Source organism: Sclerotinia sclerotiorum, genomic scaffold (assembly GCF_000146945.2).
Source record: "Sclerotinia sclerotiorum 1980 UF-70 scaffold_3 genomic scaffold, whole genome shotgun sequence".
Taxonomy (NCBI): Eukaryota; Fungi; Ascomycota; class Leotiomycetes; order Helotiales; family Sclerotiniaceae; genus Sclerotinia; species Sclerotinia sclerotiorum.
The window spans coordinates 2,322,699-2,340,864 of record NW_001820833.1 but is presented as its reverse complement, the minus strand read 5'-3'; the positions used below and the strand labels follow the sequence as shown (position 1 = coordinate 2,340,864).

Genomic DNA, 18,166 nt, shown 5'->3' with positions numbered 1-18,166 from the left:
TTGAGTGCGGAAAATTGTCGTATGATTTTGCTCTGTATGTATGTACTGTATGTAACTAACCTACTACTTGGTCGCAACTCGCCGCATCTTTCGTACAGTTTGTGTGTGATGTGATGTGATGTGATGTGATGTAATGTCAACCTTACCTCACCTTCCTTACCTTGGAAAAACCCGAGTCGAATCAATATATGTCTTTGTCTCAGCATGTACAATCAATCCTATTTATGTACAGATACCGTTTGATGTACGAGGACTTTAAGATCTCGTACCACGATTATGAGACTCAGCTCTAGGCATCACTGTTATGTTCATTTACCGTTGCGCTTCTGTATAACATAACATGTATTTTTTGGCTTAAGCCTCAACGTAGAACGGTGTAGATGCAATGTAGAATGTTATGTCCGATGATCTAACGACTATCGTAGAAGTCAGATTTCACCGTAATTTCATCTGAAGCATCCTGGCTGGATGATTGTGTAGATCATCATTGTACTAATGTTAGACAGTTAGACGGTTAGAGGGCCTTGGGTAGAAATACGTTATGTTATGTTAGATGTGTACATTAATAGATTCGAAAGATAGAAATTCGTAGAGTGAGATAACATGCCGCACTTACCTTTGGAGGATTCATTAAACAGTCAATCGATAGTCAGTCGGCCGTGTAGGACGTAGGGCCCGCCGTGATAGTTGAAGCTTACAATTGTACTTTTGACTGGTTAGAGTGGCGCTTCTACAGTGAGATGTACGGGTCGAGGATATGAAATGAAATGATTTGATACAAGATCTTACTTCTTGTGCCGATGATGTTTTAAGCTTGGCATTCTCGGTATTGAGTTCGTCCATTCATTACTCCGTAATCCGGAATCTGTTAGGTATCGAAAAAGATCACCGTCACCGTTACTTTACTTTACTTTACTTTACTGTACTGTGCCTCACTTCAACAGCTTGATTCCCTTTGAATCCATATCATTTCAATGTCATATCAAGCGAAGACCAACAACTACCCAAGAGCCACCGACCACTGACCACCTAACCACCAACCACCAACCACCAACCACCAACCACTTCAATTTTCAGCCATGGCCATGAACTCGACGAGTTTGTTAATAAATTCTAAAGTTGTGAACCCTATCCAGCGAGTAAGTGGGTCGGTGGCTAAAAAAGAGGTTCTTATCTATTCACCCTGTAACTGTAATTCAATTTTGTATGTACATACTCCGTATACCCCCATCCTGGAGTTGATATGAAAAAATGGGTGATAATATAAAATTCCCGAGGTCAGCAGAATACCTTGGGATGATTCTTGTACCTTACCCGAAGAAATCAAATTCATGGGCAAAAAGTCCTGCATCCCAACACCTTTTCATAGGGTTCCCAAGCTGCGGGTTCGTTATATTTATTTTTCTTGCCGCGTCATTTGGGGGAACGATGGACGAATCAATTGATGTATATTCCAGTTTCTTTCCAATCTGATATATTTTCAAACCAATAAACAAGTAAAGAAGACAAGATTGCAGGAACAGATACTTATCCATTTCATTCTCCAAATAATTTCAATGCTCGTATCAAGGTTCGTCTTACAGCCTTCTAACCTGTACCTTTCTATCCCACAATTCCGCATAGCCCCACGTTTATCAAAGGCAAGCTGCAAGCAAGACAAGACACAAGGAACCATGACCACCACAGCCGTCGAAAATCACACCAAAATCTCCAAGAATAACGTCTAATCTCTACTACTCGTCAAAGGTAGATTGACTGATTTCTTGTCAAAAACTCGAGGTAAATCTTATTTTTATATGTTTATATTATTTATTACTATTACTATTATTATCATTAAACAGCGAAAATACTATCTTTACGGACTATACCCATCTCATATCTTCCATCTTCCTATCTTGTCAATTCTATATTCTATACCTATTCAGAGTCAGCCCCGAGTCTAACAGTCAAAACAACCAGCCCTGTGCAATTCTGTATGAGAAAAAGGGAATCTATACCGACATATCCTTCACCGTCTCACAAATCTCACTCATATCAATGCCAATCCATCCACTTCTGCCAATTATCTCTTTTGCCTCCGATCTTTGAAACTGATTCATTTCTCCTCATTCGATTCCTCTTCTAGAAATAACCCATTCGAATCTTTCGAAAGTTCACCACCAACGTTTATATATACGGACATCATACTATCCCATCCATCACATTTGAACTATCAATCTTCAAAACCCTCCGAATATCCTCCGCCATTGTTCCACTTTGTATCGCCATAAAAAGTTCCAGAACAATATTAAAAAAAAAAGAAAGGGCTAAAGCAAGAGGAAACATATTGCGACTGTTAAACCACAGCCATATTACTATATTCAGCAAGCCCTCGGAAAATAACTCGACTTCGAGTCCAATTCATCTTTGTTCTTGCTATGCAACGGTCCATGCGCAACAATTGTCGAGAAGGTTTGCGACGGAATTCAAGGACTTCCTATGGAAATATATACAATTCAACCATCAACATTCTATTCAATTGAACAGGCGCACGCAAAACCTGCGAAAAGCAATAAACCCTCGCTCGTCCCCTCCACGGAGGTAAGACGGGCGTGGTATCCCTTTGGTTCGGCCTTCGATTTCAACATATCATCATGACCATATACTCTACTCCGCCACCCGCTCGAAGTTTCTACGACGATAAACCTACACTTCTTGTTTGTTGGTGGTGTACCTTATTTTCCGCCGTTATTATATTGTTTCGAGTTTGTGGAAGATATATCAGGACGGAAAAGTTGTTTAAAGAGGATTGGTTGGCTTTGGCTTGTCTTATTCCTTTGTTCTGTCGTATGGCTTTGGTTCATGTGGTTTTGTTGTTTGGAACAAATAATGCCATCATTGAGGATTTTTCAGAGAGAGCTTTGTATCGAAGAGCTATTGGAAGTAAGCTAGTATTGGTATCTAGGATTTTTTACGCTGCGACGTAAGTTTATTCGGACTTTCTTGTTTCTTCTGTCTTCTGTCTTCTGTCTTTTGTCTTCTGTTAGTTTAAACTCTATTCAGTTACTAACAGATTCCTAGACTTTGGATGCTCAAACTTACAATTAGTGAATTCTTTAAAAGACTCACAATTAATATTTGGACAAGGTCACACGAACGAACCTTGATATTCATTCGATGGTTTCTTCTCGTCACTTTCATCGCTGTGATAATAGCAGATATTTCCGAATGTCAACCTATTAATCATTATTGGCAAGTCACGCCTGATCCAGGTGCAAAATGTCGTCAAGGATATGCGCAACTCCTTACAATGGGAACAGTCAATGTATTGACTGATCTCCTACTCGTTCTATTTCCCGTTCCTATCATCATTAGTTCGACTATGAGGATAAAGAGAAAGATTCAATTGGTGTTATTGTTTGCTGGTTCATTAATACCAGCTGGAATAACACTATATAGAATTCCGGAAATTATTGATCGACATGGCCTTCAACAATATCGATCCTTGTTAGCTTCAGTCGAAATTCTCTTTGCAACCGCTGTCGCCAATGCACTTATTTTAGGTTCTTTCGTCAGAGATCGAGGTGTCAAGAAACAAAAGTGGAAATTTGGTTCCATAACCGATACACTTGATCGTACCACATCTCGACGTGGAACCGCAGCTCGTCAGTGGGGAAGTGATGAGGATCTCGTTAGAGGTTTAGGACTAGGTGTAAATCCGGAATTAAGAGGTGTATTCGAATCACCTCCTCGTCCAGCTCCAATGGCTGTGGCTGGAAATATGCCAGTGAGAAGTCAGCGATTTGATTCCGTCGGAGAAAGTGATTGGCGCTTTCCAAGTGATACGAGTGACGAGATTGATTTTGTTAAGTCATCTCCTCCTCGTCATGTATCGGAAGATTTATCTTCAATGATGTCACCACGTCGCGTCTCATTCTTCGATGTAGGAGGATTACTTGATCAAGAATCCCCGAGAAGAGTTAGTTCCACGAGAACAATGGATACTGAATATACCGGTGAATCGAGTACCCAAGGCGGCGGCCCCGTCTCGACTACCTGGTCATTTGAAAATGGATTAAGTCCAGCTCCTCCAAGACGTGGTTCAATAGCTCTTCTTCAAGATATCGGTGGATTATTAGGACCGAGAACAAGAGTTCAGAGAAATTCAAACACAACCTATGAACTCGAAACCATTTTACGGGATAGAGTTCCTCCCACTAGTCATCCTTCGCTTCCTCATTCTCATTCTATGCCACCTTCTATTGATCATTTAGCGAGACAACAGGATAATTTGAATTTACAGGATGTAGGGGGACTTTTGGGAAGATAATCCCATATGATTTGCGCAGTTGTATTCGTACACTGAGTATATTTCCTTGCATTCTTTTATATCTACTTTATTGTATCATCAGCATTTCTTTTTGGTTCATTGCGAACTTTATACCTAAATACTTAGTACATTTTTTTTAATTTTCGATTTTCATCTCTTATCATCTCATATCATGTTATCTTCCTTTATTTTGCTTACTATACTATACCTCCTTTCCCTTTGTCAGAAGCAATTGTAGCGAATTTTACGAAATTATGAGAAATTGGGCGGCTGCTTTGATTTTGAATTGTTCCTGGATCCGCTGGATCTGGATCTGGATCTGAATGGATTTTGGTATGGGCGAGTGAGCTGATCCACGGGATGGATTGGATTGGATTGTATTAGATTGTATTAGCATGGTTGGGCGTTAGGGAGTATAACTTATATTGATATTAATACCGATATTGATATTGATACTGATACCATCACGGCGTTGGTCGGTCGGTTTTGCTGCTATTTTTTTAATTTTTTTTTGTCATTATTGTGCATGAATGGGTGGGTAGTTGAAGGAAGGATGGATTGGATTGGATTGTGGATGAATATAATGTTGATTAGGATTTGGATTATGTGATTGATGTATGTATATTGGGATGTGGATTGAGCCTTAGGTTTAGGGGGCTTGGAATGGGCTGGGATGGATGGGGATGGAGTGGAGTAGGATGTGAATGGGAATGGGAATGGGAATGGGGAATGATGAGGATTGGTGCGTGTAATGGGGGTGGATTTATGTAATACATATCATTGATATGGGGATGGAGGTTTTTTGATGTTTGGTTAGAGGGGAAGGGGGGAGGAAGGGGAGGGGAGGGGAGGTGAGGTAGTATTGTTGGTATAGGATGAGATGGGATAGGATAGTATAGTACAGCATAGCATAGCATAGGATAGGATAGGATAGGATAGGGGATAAGTAAAGTGAAGTGAAGTGAAGTGAAGTAGAGATGAATAATAAATCTTAAATATTTATAATTAGTTCATTTGATTTATTTAATATAAGTCTAGTACCCCACTTCTCGACCACCCCTAATCTCGGCCACCTTTTTATATTAAAAAATGACGAAAATCAACCTTTATAACTTTTTTATTTATAGATATAATTGAATATAATTTAAAATATAAATTAATTGTTTATGTTAAAGTGAATGGTTCCTGCGTATCACGTGCACAGGGCACTAGTCCTATTAGGACTAGATTGAGAAGCTCTCTGTAGGAGAGCTTCGCACTTCCGTAGAATGTGTGAATAATTTACAAGACCAATATAGCCTCAGTTCTGCCCTATCAGCTTCTCATTATTCCCTGTGTAAGGTCATGTAACGATACTGTACTGAAGGCAGTGGCTGCCTAAGGTTTCGTCTTGTTGGTAGTTGTGGGTTAAGGCTTTATCACTGGTCTTCACTTGGAAGTGAAGTCGTTACTAGATCAAGTAGAATGTAGGTAAACTAATTGATAACTAATTTGAGCACAAAGCTCCTTAACTACGGGACTAAATGAATGTTTATATACCCTATATCATCTTTTGAGGACCTTTGGGACCCTAAGGTCCAAAAGGTCCTCAAGGTCCTCGAGGTCACGTGAATTAATGAATCGTGACAGGTCATTCCTTTTAACAGAATCTGAAAATTTTATATTTTCCCCAATTTTATTGATTGAGATATTAATGATTGAAATTTCAATTTTTGTTTTGTATATAATTTGTATATAAATTTAAACGTTACGTTGTAACATTATAAACTATTATCACGTGTTATAGGATCACATGGTGTCACGATTCACCATCACGTCGGACAAGTAGGAATCACGTGATGGAGCCTCCAGGAGCATAGGCTCCTCAAGGCTCCTGGAAAGGACCAGTATATAAACATTCATTATTTTCATAGTACAGGAGCTTCGTGCTCAACTTAGTTATCAATTAGTTTACCTACATTCTACTTAATCTAGTAACGAATTCACTTTCAAGTGAAGACCAGTGATAAAGCCTTAACCCACAACTACCAACAAGACGAAACCTCAGGCAGCCGCTGCCTTCAGTACAGTATCGTTACATATGGATAGTCTTGTGAGGGAGCGAGGGAGCGAAGGAGCGAGATTCGAATCTCGCTCCTCCGCTCCATCACTCCAATGATTGAAATACGAAGGTCTATATAATCAAGATGGATTCCCTTTGTATAGAGCTTCGTGCTCAAGATCAAGATCAATCATTTAGTATACTCTACTATTAGTTACGAATTGCATCATTGTCATTACTTAAGTCCCTGCTTGACGCCTAGTTATAAACCACCTCGAGAGCCTAGAGCACTTCAACGTGATCTAGACGGCAAACCTCGTAACACAAGGTCATTCAATAAATTAAGGATTTTATACATTTTGAAATCCGGGTCTGATTTATCTAAAAATTCACATGGAATCCAGTTTGAGATACAAGTTGTTATGTGGCCCGACTGCCAGCTAATGTTAAACGAGATATTAAAAGTCAAAAGGTTGTATTGGGTTTATTGAGACCAGAAAGAGCATCAGATTGAATTGATTGATTCCCTAGCTAAGCAGTTAAGCTGCGAGTATATATTCAAAAAAAAAATGAAGGAATAGGGTTAGGTATTCGGCCTTCGGAATTAAAAGTGCTTTGAAATCAAAATATTGAAAGCAAACAAACAGTATACCAAAAAGGAAAGAATGAATTAAAAGTTGAGTTTTGTTTGCTCCTTATATGCATATACTGCCAAGATCCCAGGAGGTCAACAGGTTGCCATCCTTCGTATTTACCGTTTCATTCAACTGAGAATTTACAAGTGGAGAGCAATTGTTAATTAAACCAACTACTTTATATTTACAGGATTTTGGAGGCTTCCAGGCCTCAGCGGAATGCAAACAAAGGAGTGCAACCAAATGGGATCCAAGCAAATGAAGTTTTCCATCATCCATCATCCATCATCCATCATCCATCAAACTGGTTATACACCATCGGCAGCAAGAGTTGAGACACTTCCGTCACAAAAGAAACCGCTCCCTCAGACCACAAGCACATACAACTTAAATCTAGCATTGAACAGAGACTGAAGCGAAGAGAACGCTGAAGCATGAATTGCCGGTAATGTGAGTGCTGCTTCCTTCACAGTTGTTTCCAGACCAGACGTAAGTTGCGCATCGGCTATAAACTATTAGCCTTGAATCGAGATCAACAATTTGTGCAACTTACTTCTCTGAGACTTCAATGGAGCGCACATTGGTAACAGGAGTACATGAATATGCTCCAGAGCCAACGACGTTGAATGAAGTTGAGGTTCCGTCGCAAGAACTTCCAGAGTAGGCGTTGACGCTTGCCTGGTTGGCGTCGGGGGTTATCCTATGAGGGGATATTGTTGCTGTAATGACCGGTGCTGTCTCGGTAGCTGAGATGGCTGCTGGCATAGCTGTAGCCAAAGTGCAGAAGGCAGCAAGAAGAGTGACTGGGGCGGAGAAGTGCATGATTGCTAAGGTAGAATAAATTATGTTTTGCTGTTATGAAGCAGGAAGATGAGAGAACACTTTAGAGTAATAGAGTACGATCTTGATGTGTGAATGAGCTGAAGGATGATATGGTATATTGCGGTATGAACGAACAGTTTATATACATTTTCTTTCACCGAAGTGGCAATGAATAGTTTAGTGAGAGATTTGGATACAACCACTCACGCTGCGTATTGAAGTTGGCTATGCACAAAACAGATATCCAGATAAGCAGAGAATTACACTTGAGTGACCAACACTATACAGTGTTGGTCTTCATATATTGAAATCGGTCCAGATCGTCCGGAGGAAGAATCGGTAATCCTCAGTGGATTCCGTGGATACTATGGAATCGCATATACTAACGGTTGCAATGCACTTCGCGCTGTATATACCAATTAGCTGTCAGCTTTGAATATTTGCAAAATGTAGAGCTATTAATAATGAATATATTCCAACGGATATCGCCTTTAAATTAGAAATCATGTTGAGCAGTTAAGTGATCGACAAGTAGATACTAAAACATGATGTTGTTCAGCGCGAGATCTGTAAGTTTGTATAAGTATAAACACCCTAGTTAACTAGTCAGAAAAATACAAAAGTATTGTTTAGAATATCAAAAAGCGACAACTCGCGTGACAGGGATCTTAATTGGCGAGCCAAAAGACTTGACTTTTTAAATCTTTAAATGAATTTTTATTTCATTTCATAATGAGAATATATATAAAGATATATATTTAATGTCACACTCAAGAATACTGGGTAGAGTATCTTGTATTAGAAAATACTAAGCTAAGGAGAAAAGAAGAAGGAAAACAAGAGTAGCGAGTTTTCCTGTGATTAAATACAAACGGGGCATGTCACACTCAAGAATACTGGGTAAAGTATCTTGTATTAGAAAATACTAAGCTAAGGAGAAAAGAAGAAGGAAAACAAGAGTAGAGAGTTTTCCTATGATTAAATACAAACGGGGCATGCCACGTGACCCGAAGGTGTGAGGCGTCACATTTAATATATTTATTAATCATTTTATAACTATGAAATGATTTTTTTAATTTGAAATTAATTCAAAAAATTATTTTGAAAATATATTTTAACGAAATCGGTTTTAATATTATTTTCTTTATTAGACTTTATTGTTAAAGTGAATGGTTCCTGCTGTTACGAGGTTTGTGTTACGCCGGGTAATAAGAAGACGCTCACGTGTTACCAATATCATGTGACTGACTCAGTGAGGATCAGCAAGCTCAGTATTGAGCCATACTGATCCTACTGATCAGCTAGAACACGAAGGTCTATATAATCAAGATGGATTCCCTTTGTATAGAGCTTCGTGCTCAAGATCAATCATTTAGTATACTCTACTATTAGTTACGAATTGCATTATTGTCATTACTTTAAGTCCCTGCTTGACGCCTAGTTATAAACCACCTCGAGAGCCTAGAGCACTTCCACGTGATCTAGACGGCAAACCTCGTAACATAAGAGTGGGATGTGATGTACTTTCTGACAGTCTGAATAGCTGGTCGTTATTTACACCTACTGTTTTAGGTCTCAACCCCGATAGCTGAATCCTGCCGAAAAGTTCGCAACTCGAAAAATCAGCAGAGAATAGTGATTTTTGCCGAAAGTGGATGTAAATTTGACGCTAAAATCCGCTCCATAATTCCAATTAGATTTCTGTCGAGGTCTGATTGATCACAACCCTGGTTTGTCCCGACAGTTCGGCACCCTATTTATGCGGCTTTTCCGTTAGTGTATCCACATGTCTCTGACTTGATATAGAATTTTTTCAAGTTGATGTAGTGTTGAAAATTGGATTTCAAAAATTTCACATTTTAATCTGTATTGTAGAAGTTATGCTTGAGCCCGATAATAACTTGAAACAGTAAAGTTCCTGATAGAACCACTGAAATGTTTGTAAATAAATGACTCGCAAAGTTCAAAAACAAAAAATGATACCTAAAAAGAATATAACAGCCACACACACACACAAACGTAACTTACAAAAGGGTGGGAGACTTTGCGGTATCACTCCGGGCAGTGTTACACGAACTAAGCGCGGAAACGAGAAAAAACACCGTTTAGCTATGGTTAAGCTTAAATGGCTAGCAGGGGAATCACGGGTATTAACGGATCAATCAATTAGTTCTTCGTCAATCATACTCCGTATCTGTACACTCAGAAAGTAGGAAAGTCGGAGGCTAGAGGAATCAGATTATTCCTCCTGAAATTTTGGTACATGCATAGAGCTTCAGACTCGCATACGTTCTCCGCCGCGACGAGTACCCCACTATTAGATCAATCGGGCTTAGGCTTGAGCTCAGCGACTAGCTCGGAAAAACTAGCACGTACCGCGGAATGACAAAGGTAGGTTGATCACAAAATATGATTCTATTCAGGCATCTAATTCGTGAGCCACTGGGCAGTTTACTCCCATAAGGCATAGCTTGAAACTTACGTCTTTAGGAGCAGAAGCGGTGTTTAGGGAAAGAATGTGCGGGAACTAAGTCTCGACAGGGCCTAGCTCCCGTTCGGCTGAGGGCCGGCTCGCCGACCCCCTGACATTGTGACACAAATACCCTAAAGAACTGATAGGTCAGGATTCAATTATTCTTTAAAATCTATAACTACCAATCAAAGGATCAATAACCCTCCCTAAAGGTTTATATATACATTAACCACAGATATATGATCAAACTCGAGTGCTAGTCACTCGAGAAACGGTCAGGGTGATCGGCTTATATAATCCTTTGAACCGTGACAAACTGCTCGCTACTAGATTTATATTCTCCTAAATAACCATCTCACTACAGCCATGAGACCAACACTCGATCTACACAGAGCAGAAGACGGCTTGAGTTCAAATTATTATCTAGGAGTAGGAAGATACTCAGATGGCCCAATCTGGGGCCCCCTAATCTGTTGGAATGACGGTTCTTGCGGAGCACGTATACAGGGATACTGTCCCCTATTAGGACTAGCTTTTGGGCTCTCGCTAACAGAAATTCCGCACTCCCCTAGACTTTCACATAACCACAGTTCTACCCTATCAGCTTTCTTCCCACAATTCCCCTACAGAGAGGTAGTTCCTTTAAAATAATCGCAATCACTTTTGTATACTTTCTCTACGTCAGCAGTGAGGGAATGATTGGAATGCGAAGATCAGCTCAGGTGAGAGTGGATCATCCTATAAAACTCTATTAGCCCAGCCAGCCTGTCTACTGGGGGTTTTTGCCCCACTACTAGAGTTTTATACCCCAGTAATGTCACCTTAGCTATCATTACTTCTTTTCCAACTCTTTTCCAGCTCCTGCGCACAGTCTTGTTGTACTTTCTACCATTGTACTTGTGGTGATTTGAGTGAGTATGTACACGTGATAATGCGCTAGTGCATATTGCGGCCCTACAGCTCTCTTCGGATCCAACCTTTCAACTTCAGAATAGCATCAATAGTAATCTATATATGCCTAAAAATCTAGTTTTCACCACGACGTCGCACCAGCACCGACGACCACCGACGTGGTACCAGCAATACTATTCATCAATCCTGGCCTGCTATGATGCTTTACAAACGCTATACCAATGTTTTTGTCGGTGTATTTCTTTCTACAACCTTGTACTTTCTTTGGTTTTCCGGTATTTTGACAGGATCTTTATTTGCATCATCAAACGCTCCTCCAGTTGAGCGTCCTGTCGGCCCAATCTACAAAGACCTCTCATCCGTCAGAAAGAGACCCCCGATAAATGACAACTTTCCTCTTGCGGGGTTATCAGCAAGGCGAGGTGACCTCCCAGCAATCCCCTCGTGGAATAGACCTCCCTCACCCCATGTAAACGAGTCAACTCCTCTGTTCATAGGATTCACAAGAAATTGGCGTTTGTTACAACAGGTCGTTCTATCATATATCACCTCGGGCTGGCCACCAGAGGATATCTATGTAGTGGACAATACTGGAACTATGAGGTCAAACTACCCTCCTGGCCAGCTTACACTTCAAAACCCATTCTACCTTAACATGCAACGTCTCACAGAGGTCTTTGGTGTTAATGCCATTTATACACCTACCCTATTTACCTTTGCACAACTTCAAAACTTTTATCTCTTCACTGCAGTGGAGCGTGGTTGGGATTACTATTGGTGGAGTCATAGTATGTATACTTCCAACAGTTCTTTACATTTCAAGCTGTTATAGAGAGAGACATGTTCGCGATGCCTATCGCTTCTTTATCTTAAAGAGACAAATCCTGAGCTTATACTTCATAGTGGACATTGTTGCCCTCACCGAGGAAAAGTACGAAGAGACACCATTCAAGTCGCTCTACATGCGTGCTGTCGATAAGCTCCGAGAAGTATCCTCTCCCGACTATCTCCGAGATCCGGAAACTGGGGAAAAGCCAGAATGGGCAATTCAATTCTTCTCATATGACTGGCTAGCACTCAACAATGTGAAGACTTTTATGAAGCATGGTGCGTATGATCCGTTTATCAGTTACTATAAAGCCGATTGCGATTTAATAGAGCGATTTCGCATGTCGGGAATAAGGATGCCTATAGCAGATGCGGGACGAATAATCGACGTTGGAGACTCGATTGATCTTAATCTTTTTTTCCGCCGAAAGATCGACCCAGCAAACCCACCAAAGAGCTTGGCAGAGTTAGCGAGGCTGCCGGAGGATGACAGAGGTGGCAAAGGCTTTGATTACTTATTAGAAGTACTTGCGATTGAAACCGATAATAAGCTGCATGGAGAGGAAGTGCGGAATTCGTGGCAGTACAAACAGCAAGGTGGGCAAGGGGAGCCATTTTACAGGGATCCCGAAGGATTTGAGGCAGGTTTGCAGATAGCGATTGAGGCCGGTGTTCAGACTTATCAGGAGAAATGGGGTCATAAGGAGTGTGGTTTAGTTGACTCAGGGTTGAAACTCACTGACGCATGGAAAGTAGAGCACGATTGGGTTGAGACCTGACCTGTTGACCTCCTGGGATCTTGGCAGCATATGCATATAAGGAGCAAACAAAACTCAACTTTTAATTCATTCTTTCCTTTTTGGTATACTGTTTGTTTGCTTTCAATATTTTGATTTCAAAGCACTTTAATTCCGAAGGCTGAATACCTAACCTTATTCCTTCATTTTTTGAATATATACTCGCAGCTTAACTGCTTAGCTAGAGAATCAATCAATTCAATCTGATGCTCTTTCTAGTCTCAAGAAACCCAACATGACCCCATCTACAACCTGACAGAATTAGACTCTTGGATATTGAGCTCTGATGCGTTACTACTGATGGTATTGAACCACCGGTCCCTTAATGGGCTATATTGGATTGGTGAATGAGAATTGAGTGTACGATAGAGAATCTAGCTAGTAAAATAAGAAAGTAACACGCAATAATATGTTTGTAAAGTCCAACCGAACAAGGTAATGTGTGAAGGTATCCACCGTTCAAATATAAGATCACTTTGAATCCTTCCCGAAAACTGACATGACAGAAGATATTGATCGCATCGGGTTTTGTGGGATCAGAGAGGCTTTGTGATTTTGACATACTCCTAGTTGCCATCAAGGTAACAGTAGTGGTTACGCAGAGCGGCAATTTGCCGCAGGGGAACAATTCAAGAGAAAAAGAGGCACAGAATCATAATGAGATGATGGTGGAAGACAATCTATAATCCAACCAAGATCCTGTAAAACCAGGCAAGATATTACCCACAGTCAACAAAAGTTTTCTTTCCTCATTTGACTTTTGAGGTCGTTGAACTTCCGCGTACCCATATCTTCGAGCCTGAGTCCATGTTCTACCATCGTGAGTCCAACAACAAATTTGAGTGAGCGTACAAGCATAATCAGATATAAAAGATGCAGGATGAAGAAGTAATCTTAATTGTGCAGCTTCGAAAATCCGTTGTAGAACTCCATGATAGTTTCCATGCATTCGGGTATCCACTGAGTGTTTCATCTCAAAGCAACTGGAAAACGAGAATGAACGAATTTATCGCGGGCAAAGAAAAGAAATTAGATAAGGAAATCTTGGTGATTGTGAAGTGTGCCAGATATTTATGGTTGAGGGATAGATAATACCATTCAAAATACGAACTCTGTGACTGACATTATGTAGTAAAATGTCTCGGCTGTGTGCTTCTCCTTTGGGATAGATTTAGATGACGAGCTACGAGTATCTTATAAGCATTAAGGAGTTAAGGGTGATAGAAAGTGAGTATATGAATCTAACAATGAACGAAATAGACAGGATCATTCTAATATCACTCAATATATACCAATAACGCGGATATCCAACAAATCGGTAGCCTCTTCATTTAAAGAAATCTTTATGTGTTTCAAATATTTATAGATAGATTTCTTCCAATTTGTTTGATGTTAGTTTGCTGATATTCTGCTCATCTATAGGAATAATATCAAAGATTATGCTGCGCTTGATTAATAGCTTCACTGACTCTTTGTCCCTATCTTTAGCAGCGCACCAGAGTGCTATTCTACAATTGGAAAATCAAACGCTGCTACAAATATGTTGTTGCTTTTACTTTGTTGTAATATCACGTCAATCACATAATCAATGTCATTGTGACTATAAGAATGCTAGAGATCTTTACTATTCAACTTTATTTTAGCATAATCCTCAACCAATTTCCTAAGAGGGTGATACCCGGAAAAGAGTCTAAGAAGAATATCCTATATTAATTTCATTTATTTATATTTTTAAATTTATTGAAAATTGAAAAGTTGTGAATGAAAGTAAACAAGTATATTTATAAATCAAAATTAATTCAATATTAAATACTTAAATAATAAAAATTGTATAACGTGGTTTAACACCGAGTGCACCACTTTTACCTCAATTTGCACTTTCTAACTCATATTATTCAACAATCATTAAATCAATCAATTAAAACTACTAAGAATCTAACAATCTAGGGTCTATTAAATTATTAGAATAGGTTCTTGAATTATAATCAGTCTTCCCACACTTGCTACAACATCTATTAGAAGATGCTTCCCTATTAGAATTCCCTTCATTTTGACGCTTGTCGTATTGAATCTGAATATCAATCTCTTGTTGAGATAATATATCTGTAGCTTCTTGTTCAGTAAATACTCCTCCTTGACGTAATTGAGTCTTTTTCGCATATCGACATTTGCTTAATACCTTATTTATCTTCTGAAGTATACAGTTTTCTGTACTTAGAAGTATATTTTCATATACCAATCTCTCTATATCTTTAGCTAAAGCTAATACAGTTTCGAATATAAGTATAGAAGAGCTTGATTGATAACGAGCCATTCGAGATTTCACTAAAGTTGATTGAGAAAGAGCTTCAATTGGATTGTGAGGAATTTGAGAGATCCAAAGGTTTAAACCAAAAGGTGGGGGGAGTAGGTGTATGAATTCGAATATCTAATTTTGAGAGTATAGTTTGAGGGTCAAATGGTATTAGACCTGTTCCTCGAAAGCCAGCTTTCATATTTTGAAAGGTGATTGATTGTTGATATACAATTTTGAAAGCTATAAAGAATTCAATCTTAATGATATAATTAATATATGCCTTAATGTTACGACGGCTATCTTCTACGCCGCGTCACATGACTAAGCCAAGGTAACGTGATTAGGTCACGTTATGGACCGCTGAGGAACGCTGGCTGTCCAGGACCGCGCAGCGGTCCTGACTAGCCATAGGCATGAAGGTCTATATAATCAAGATTGATTTCCTTTGTATAGAGCTTCGTGCTCAAGATCAATCATTTAGTATATCCTACTATTAGTTACGAATTGCATATCATTATTGTCATTACTTTAAGTCCCTGCTTGACGCCTAGTTATAAACCACCTCGAGAGCCTAGAGCACTTCCACGTGATCTAGACGGCAAACCTCGTAACACTGAGATAATATTGATCTAGTAGGTTAATCATTCTTCTAGGTTCTACGGAAGTGCGAAGCTCTCTTACAGAGAGCTTCTCAATCTAGTCCTAATAGGACTAGTGCCCTGTGCACGTACTACGCAGGAACCATTCACTTTAACAAATATAATTAAAATATATTTTTAATTTTATATAACACTTTATAAATCAATAAACTCAGAGCTTTTCAATTCTCTTTATATTTTTTGATTCGAGAATATAATTCGTTATATTTTCTATATTATTTAATTTAAATACAAATCCTTTTTCATCTATATCGATAATATATTGAATAAGCATCTTTTTTTCTTTTTCAATCAAATTGTTAAAAGGAATAGAAGTTACCGGTACTAATCACGTGTCGTGATTAGTAATACGGTTACCTAAACAGGCTAGATTAGATGAACCATAAGCAGGCATATTGGTCCCCTCCGAGGATACCAAGAGGAGATCTTAATATGCCTACACACGTAGTAATATAGTCAATATAGAGGCCTCTTCCACCCAATCTTTTAATACAAATTAAGATTATTTGCTTAAGTTTCCATTTTATAAATTCGATCATTTATTTTATCTTGCAATATAGTTCGAGGGACTTTATAGATTTTCGCAGTCTTTTCAATTGTAAGATTTTTGATTTTTGAATAGCTTCAATAACTAAGATTATTCTGGCCTCTTTTGATTGTATTTTCATAATAATTTGTTGAAATATCGCGTCTTGAAATTGAATGATAAAAGATATTGAAAAAGTGACGACTCGCTGATAAACCACGTTATCACTTCTTTTAATTCCCGAGATGCTCAATAAAGGCCTTAAAGATTTAAAAGTCTTATACGATTAAAAACTTTTAATCATTCATTCAAGTTACCAAGTTCGATATAAAGTCCAATTCATCTTTTTGTATTTAAAAATCAATATATTAAGAATCCTGACAGCACAAATTAATAACTCAAAAACAATTCTCAAAAGATAATAAGAACCTCAAGAAAACTTAATCTAAATATAAAGAATCAAGTCTACTCAGACCATGCAAGAAAAGTAAAGTTAGTGATGTGATCTTGAATGTAAGTGATTAAACAGATGTAAAGTGCAAGTATTAGAAAGACTCTATATAATATATAATAAGGAATCAAAAAAGTATTTTATATTTATAGAGAGCGAAATTTGAAGGAATATTCGGAGATTGAAGAATCTACTCGAAATCTATAATAAAGCTGACGGGTATAAGGGAAGAGAAAGAAATAGAAAATGATAAAAATATATTAGTTAGCTTTTGTAGAACAGTACAAGTAGATCTTGATGAGGATAATACAGTGTAAATATAATAAATATAATAATCTCAATGTGACCAAAAGGGTGTTTATAGACCAGCAATTGTATTTAACTTAGAATCTACAGGTGAAGAGCACCTGTAGATGGGGATAGCTACTCTATATATACACAAATGAATGGCCTAGCCGCAATGGCTAGGCAAAAAGAAATCGTATTTATTCCTCCAATGATCTTACTTTACCGATAACCATTGATACCTAGTACTTGTCCGGATCTGATCCTCAGGTCACCTAAATCGCATACTAATCTCGAGTAATCGTATCATGTGTGGACATGGTTAATGTACCTGAGGTTTCTTATATAATAAAGGTGGGAGGAAAGCAGGGATTTCCGTCACACTCAAGTGAAAAGTTTATAATAATAAATTGAGTATTAACAATAGTAATAAAAACAAAAGATATAAATATAAACAAATGAGATATATAGAGTAATTAATATTCGAACTTTTCATCGATAATTCTGTTTCTTTACTTTATTTCTTTTTTAGAATGATAATTATTTCATTTATCCACCAACAAACATCCGGCCATATTGTTACGAGGTTTGCCGTCTAGATCACGTGGAAGTGCTCTATGCTCTCGAGGTGGTTTATAACTAGGCGTCAAGCAGGGACTTAAGTAATGACAATAATGATATGCAATTCGTAACTAATAGTAGGATATACTAAATGATTGATCTTGAGCACGAAGCTCTATACAAAGGGAATCCATCTTGGTTATATAGATATTCATGCTCCCTTGGATCCTTTTGGATCCTAAGCTCCAAAAGCTCCAAGTCACGTGCTTTCTGACAGTGCGTGCACATACGATCTTAAGGTGGCCCAGATCACATATTAATTCGATGAAATCTGATCGCTTTTGCACAAGGCCCAAGCTCTCCTAATTAGTCAATTGTTACTATCGTAACACATATGAACATTCACCCATCCAAATATCCCCCTCCTTCGTTCAGAAAAACAGAAAACAAAACCTCCCAACAACCACCTACCATTCACAATCCACCGAATAATTTCCAACTCCCTAACCTAAATACTCATCTCCTTTTCTCCCCCCTTTCCTCCCTCCCTTCCCTCTCCACACCACACACA

At 38.7% G+C, this 18,166-nt stretch overlaps 4 protein-coding genes across 4 annotated transcripts; 3 read left to right on the top strand and 1 right to left on the bottom strand.

Annotated features, from left to right (window-relative positions):
- Nucleotides 1–1,079: 1,079 nt before the first annotated feature.
- SS1G_03002 (predicted protein) lies at nt 1,080–1,727 on the top strand (the record flags this gene model as incomplete). The annotated part of the gene is made up of 3 exons (XM_001596729.1): nt 1,080–1,139; nt 1,278–1,385; nt 1,584–1,727. The coding sequence occupies 3 exons, from the start codon at nt 1,080–1,082 to the stop codon at nt 1,725–1,727; spliced, it is 312 nt and encodes a 103-aa protein (XP_001596779.1).
- A 906-nt stretch (nt 1,728–2,633) lies between these two features.
- Nucleotides 2,634–4,309, top strand: SS1G_03001 (hypothetical protein; the record flags this gene model as incomplete). The annotated part of the gene is made up of 2 exons (XM_001596728.1): nt 2,634–2,962; nt 3,061–4,309. 2 exons carry the CDS (start codon nt 2,634–2,636, stop codon nt 4,307–4,309), a joined length of 1,578 nt encoding a protein of 525 aa, XP_001596778.1.
- Nucleotides 4,310–7,378: 3,069 nt separating this feature from the next.
- On the bottom strand, nt 7,379–7,807 carry SS1G_03000 (predicted protein; the record flags this gene model as incomplete). Its single annotated transcript, XM_001596727.1, has 2 exons — nt 7,379–7,490; nt 7,539–7,807. The coding sequence occupies 2 exons, from the start codon at nt 7,805–7,807 to the stop codon at nt 7,379–7,381; spliced, it is 381 nt and encodes a 126-aa protein (XP_001596777.1).
- A 4,040-nt stretch (nt 7,808–11,847) lies between these two features.
- On the top strand, nt 11,848–12,799 carry SS1G_02999 (hypothetical protein; the record flags this gene model as incomplete). Its single annotated transcript, XM_001596726.1, has 2 exons — nt 11,848–11,980; nt 12,096–12,799. The coding sequence occupies 2 exons, from the start codon at nt 11,848–11,850 to the stop codon at nt 12,797–12,799; spliced, it is 837 nt and encodes a 278-aa protein (XP_001596776.1).
- Nucleotides 12,800–18,166: the final 5,367 nt, after the last annotated feature.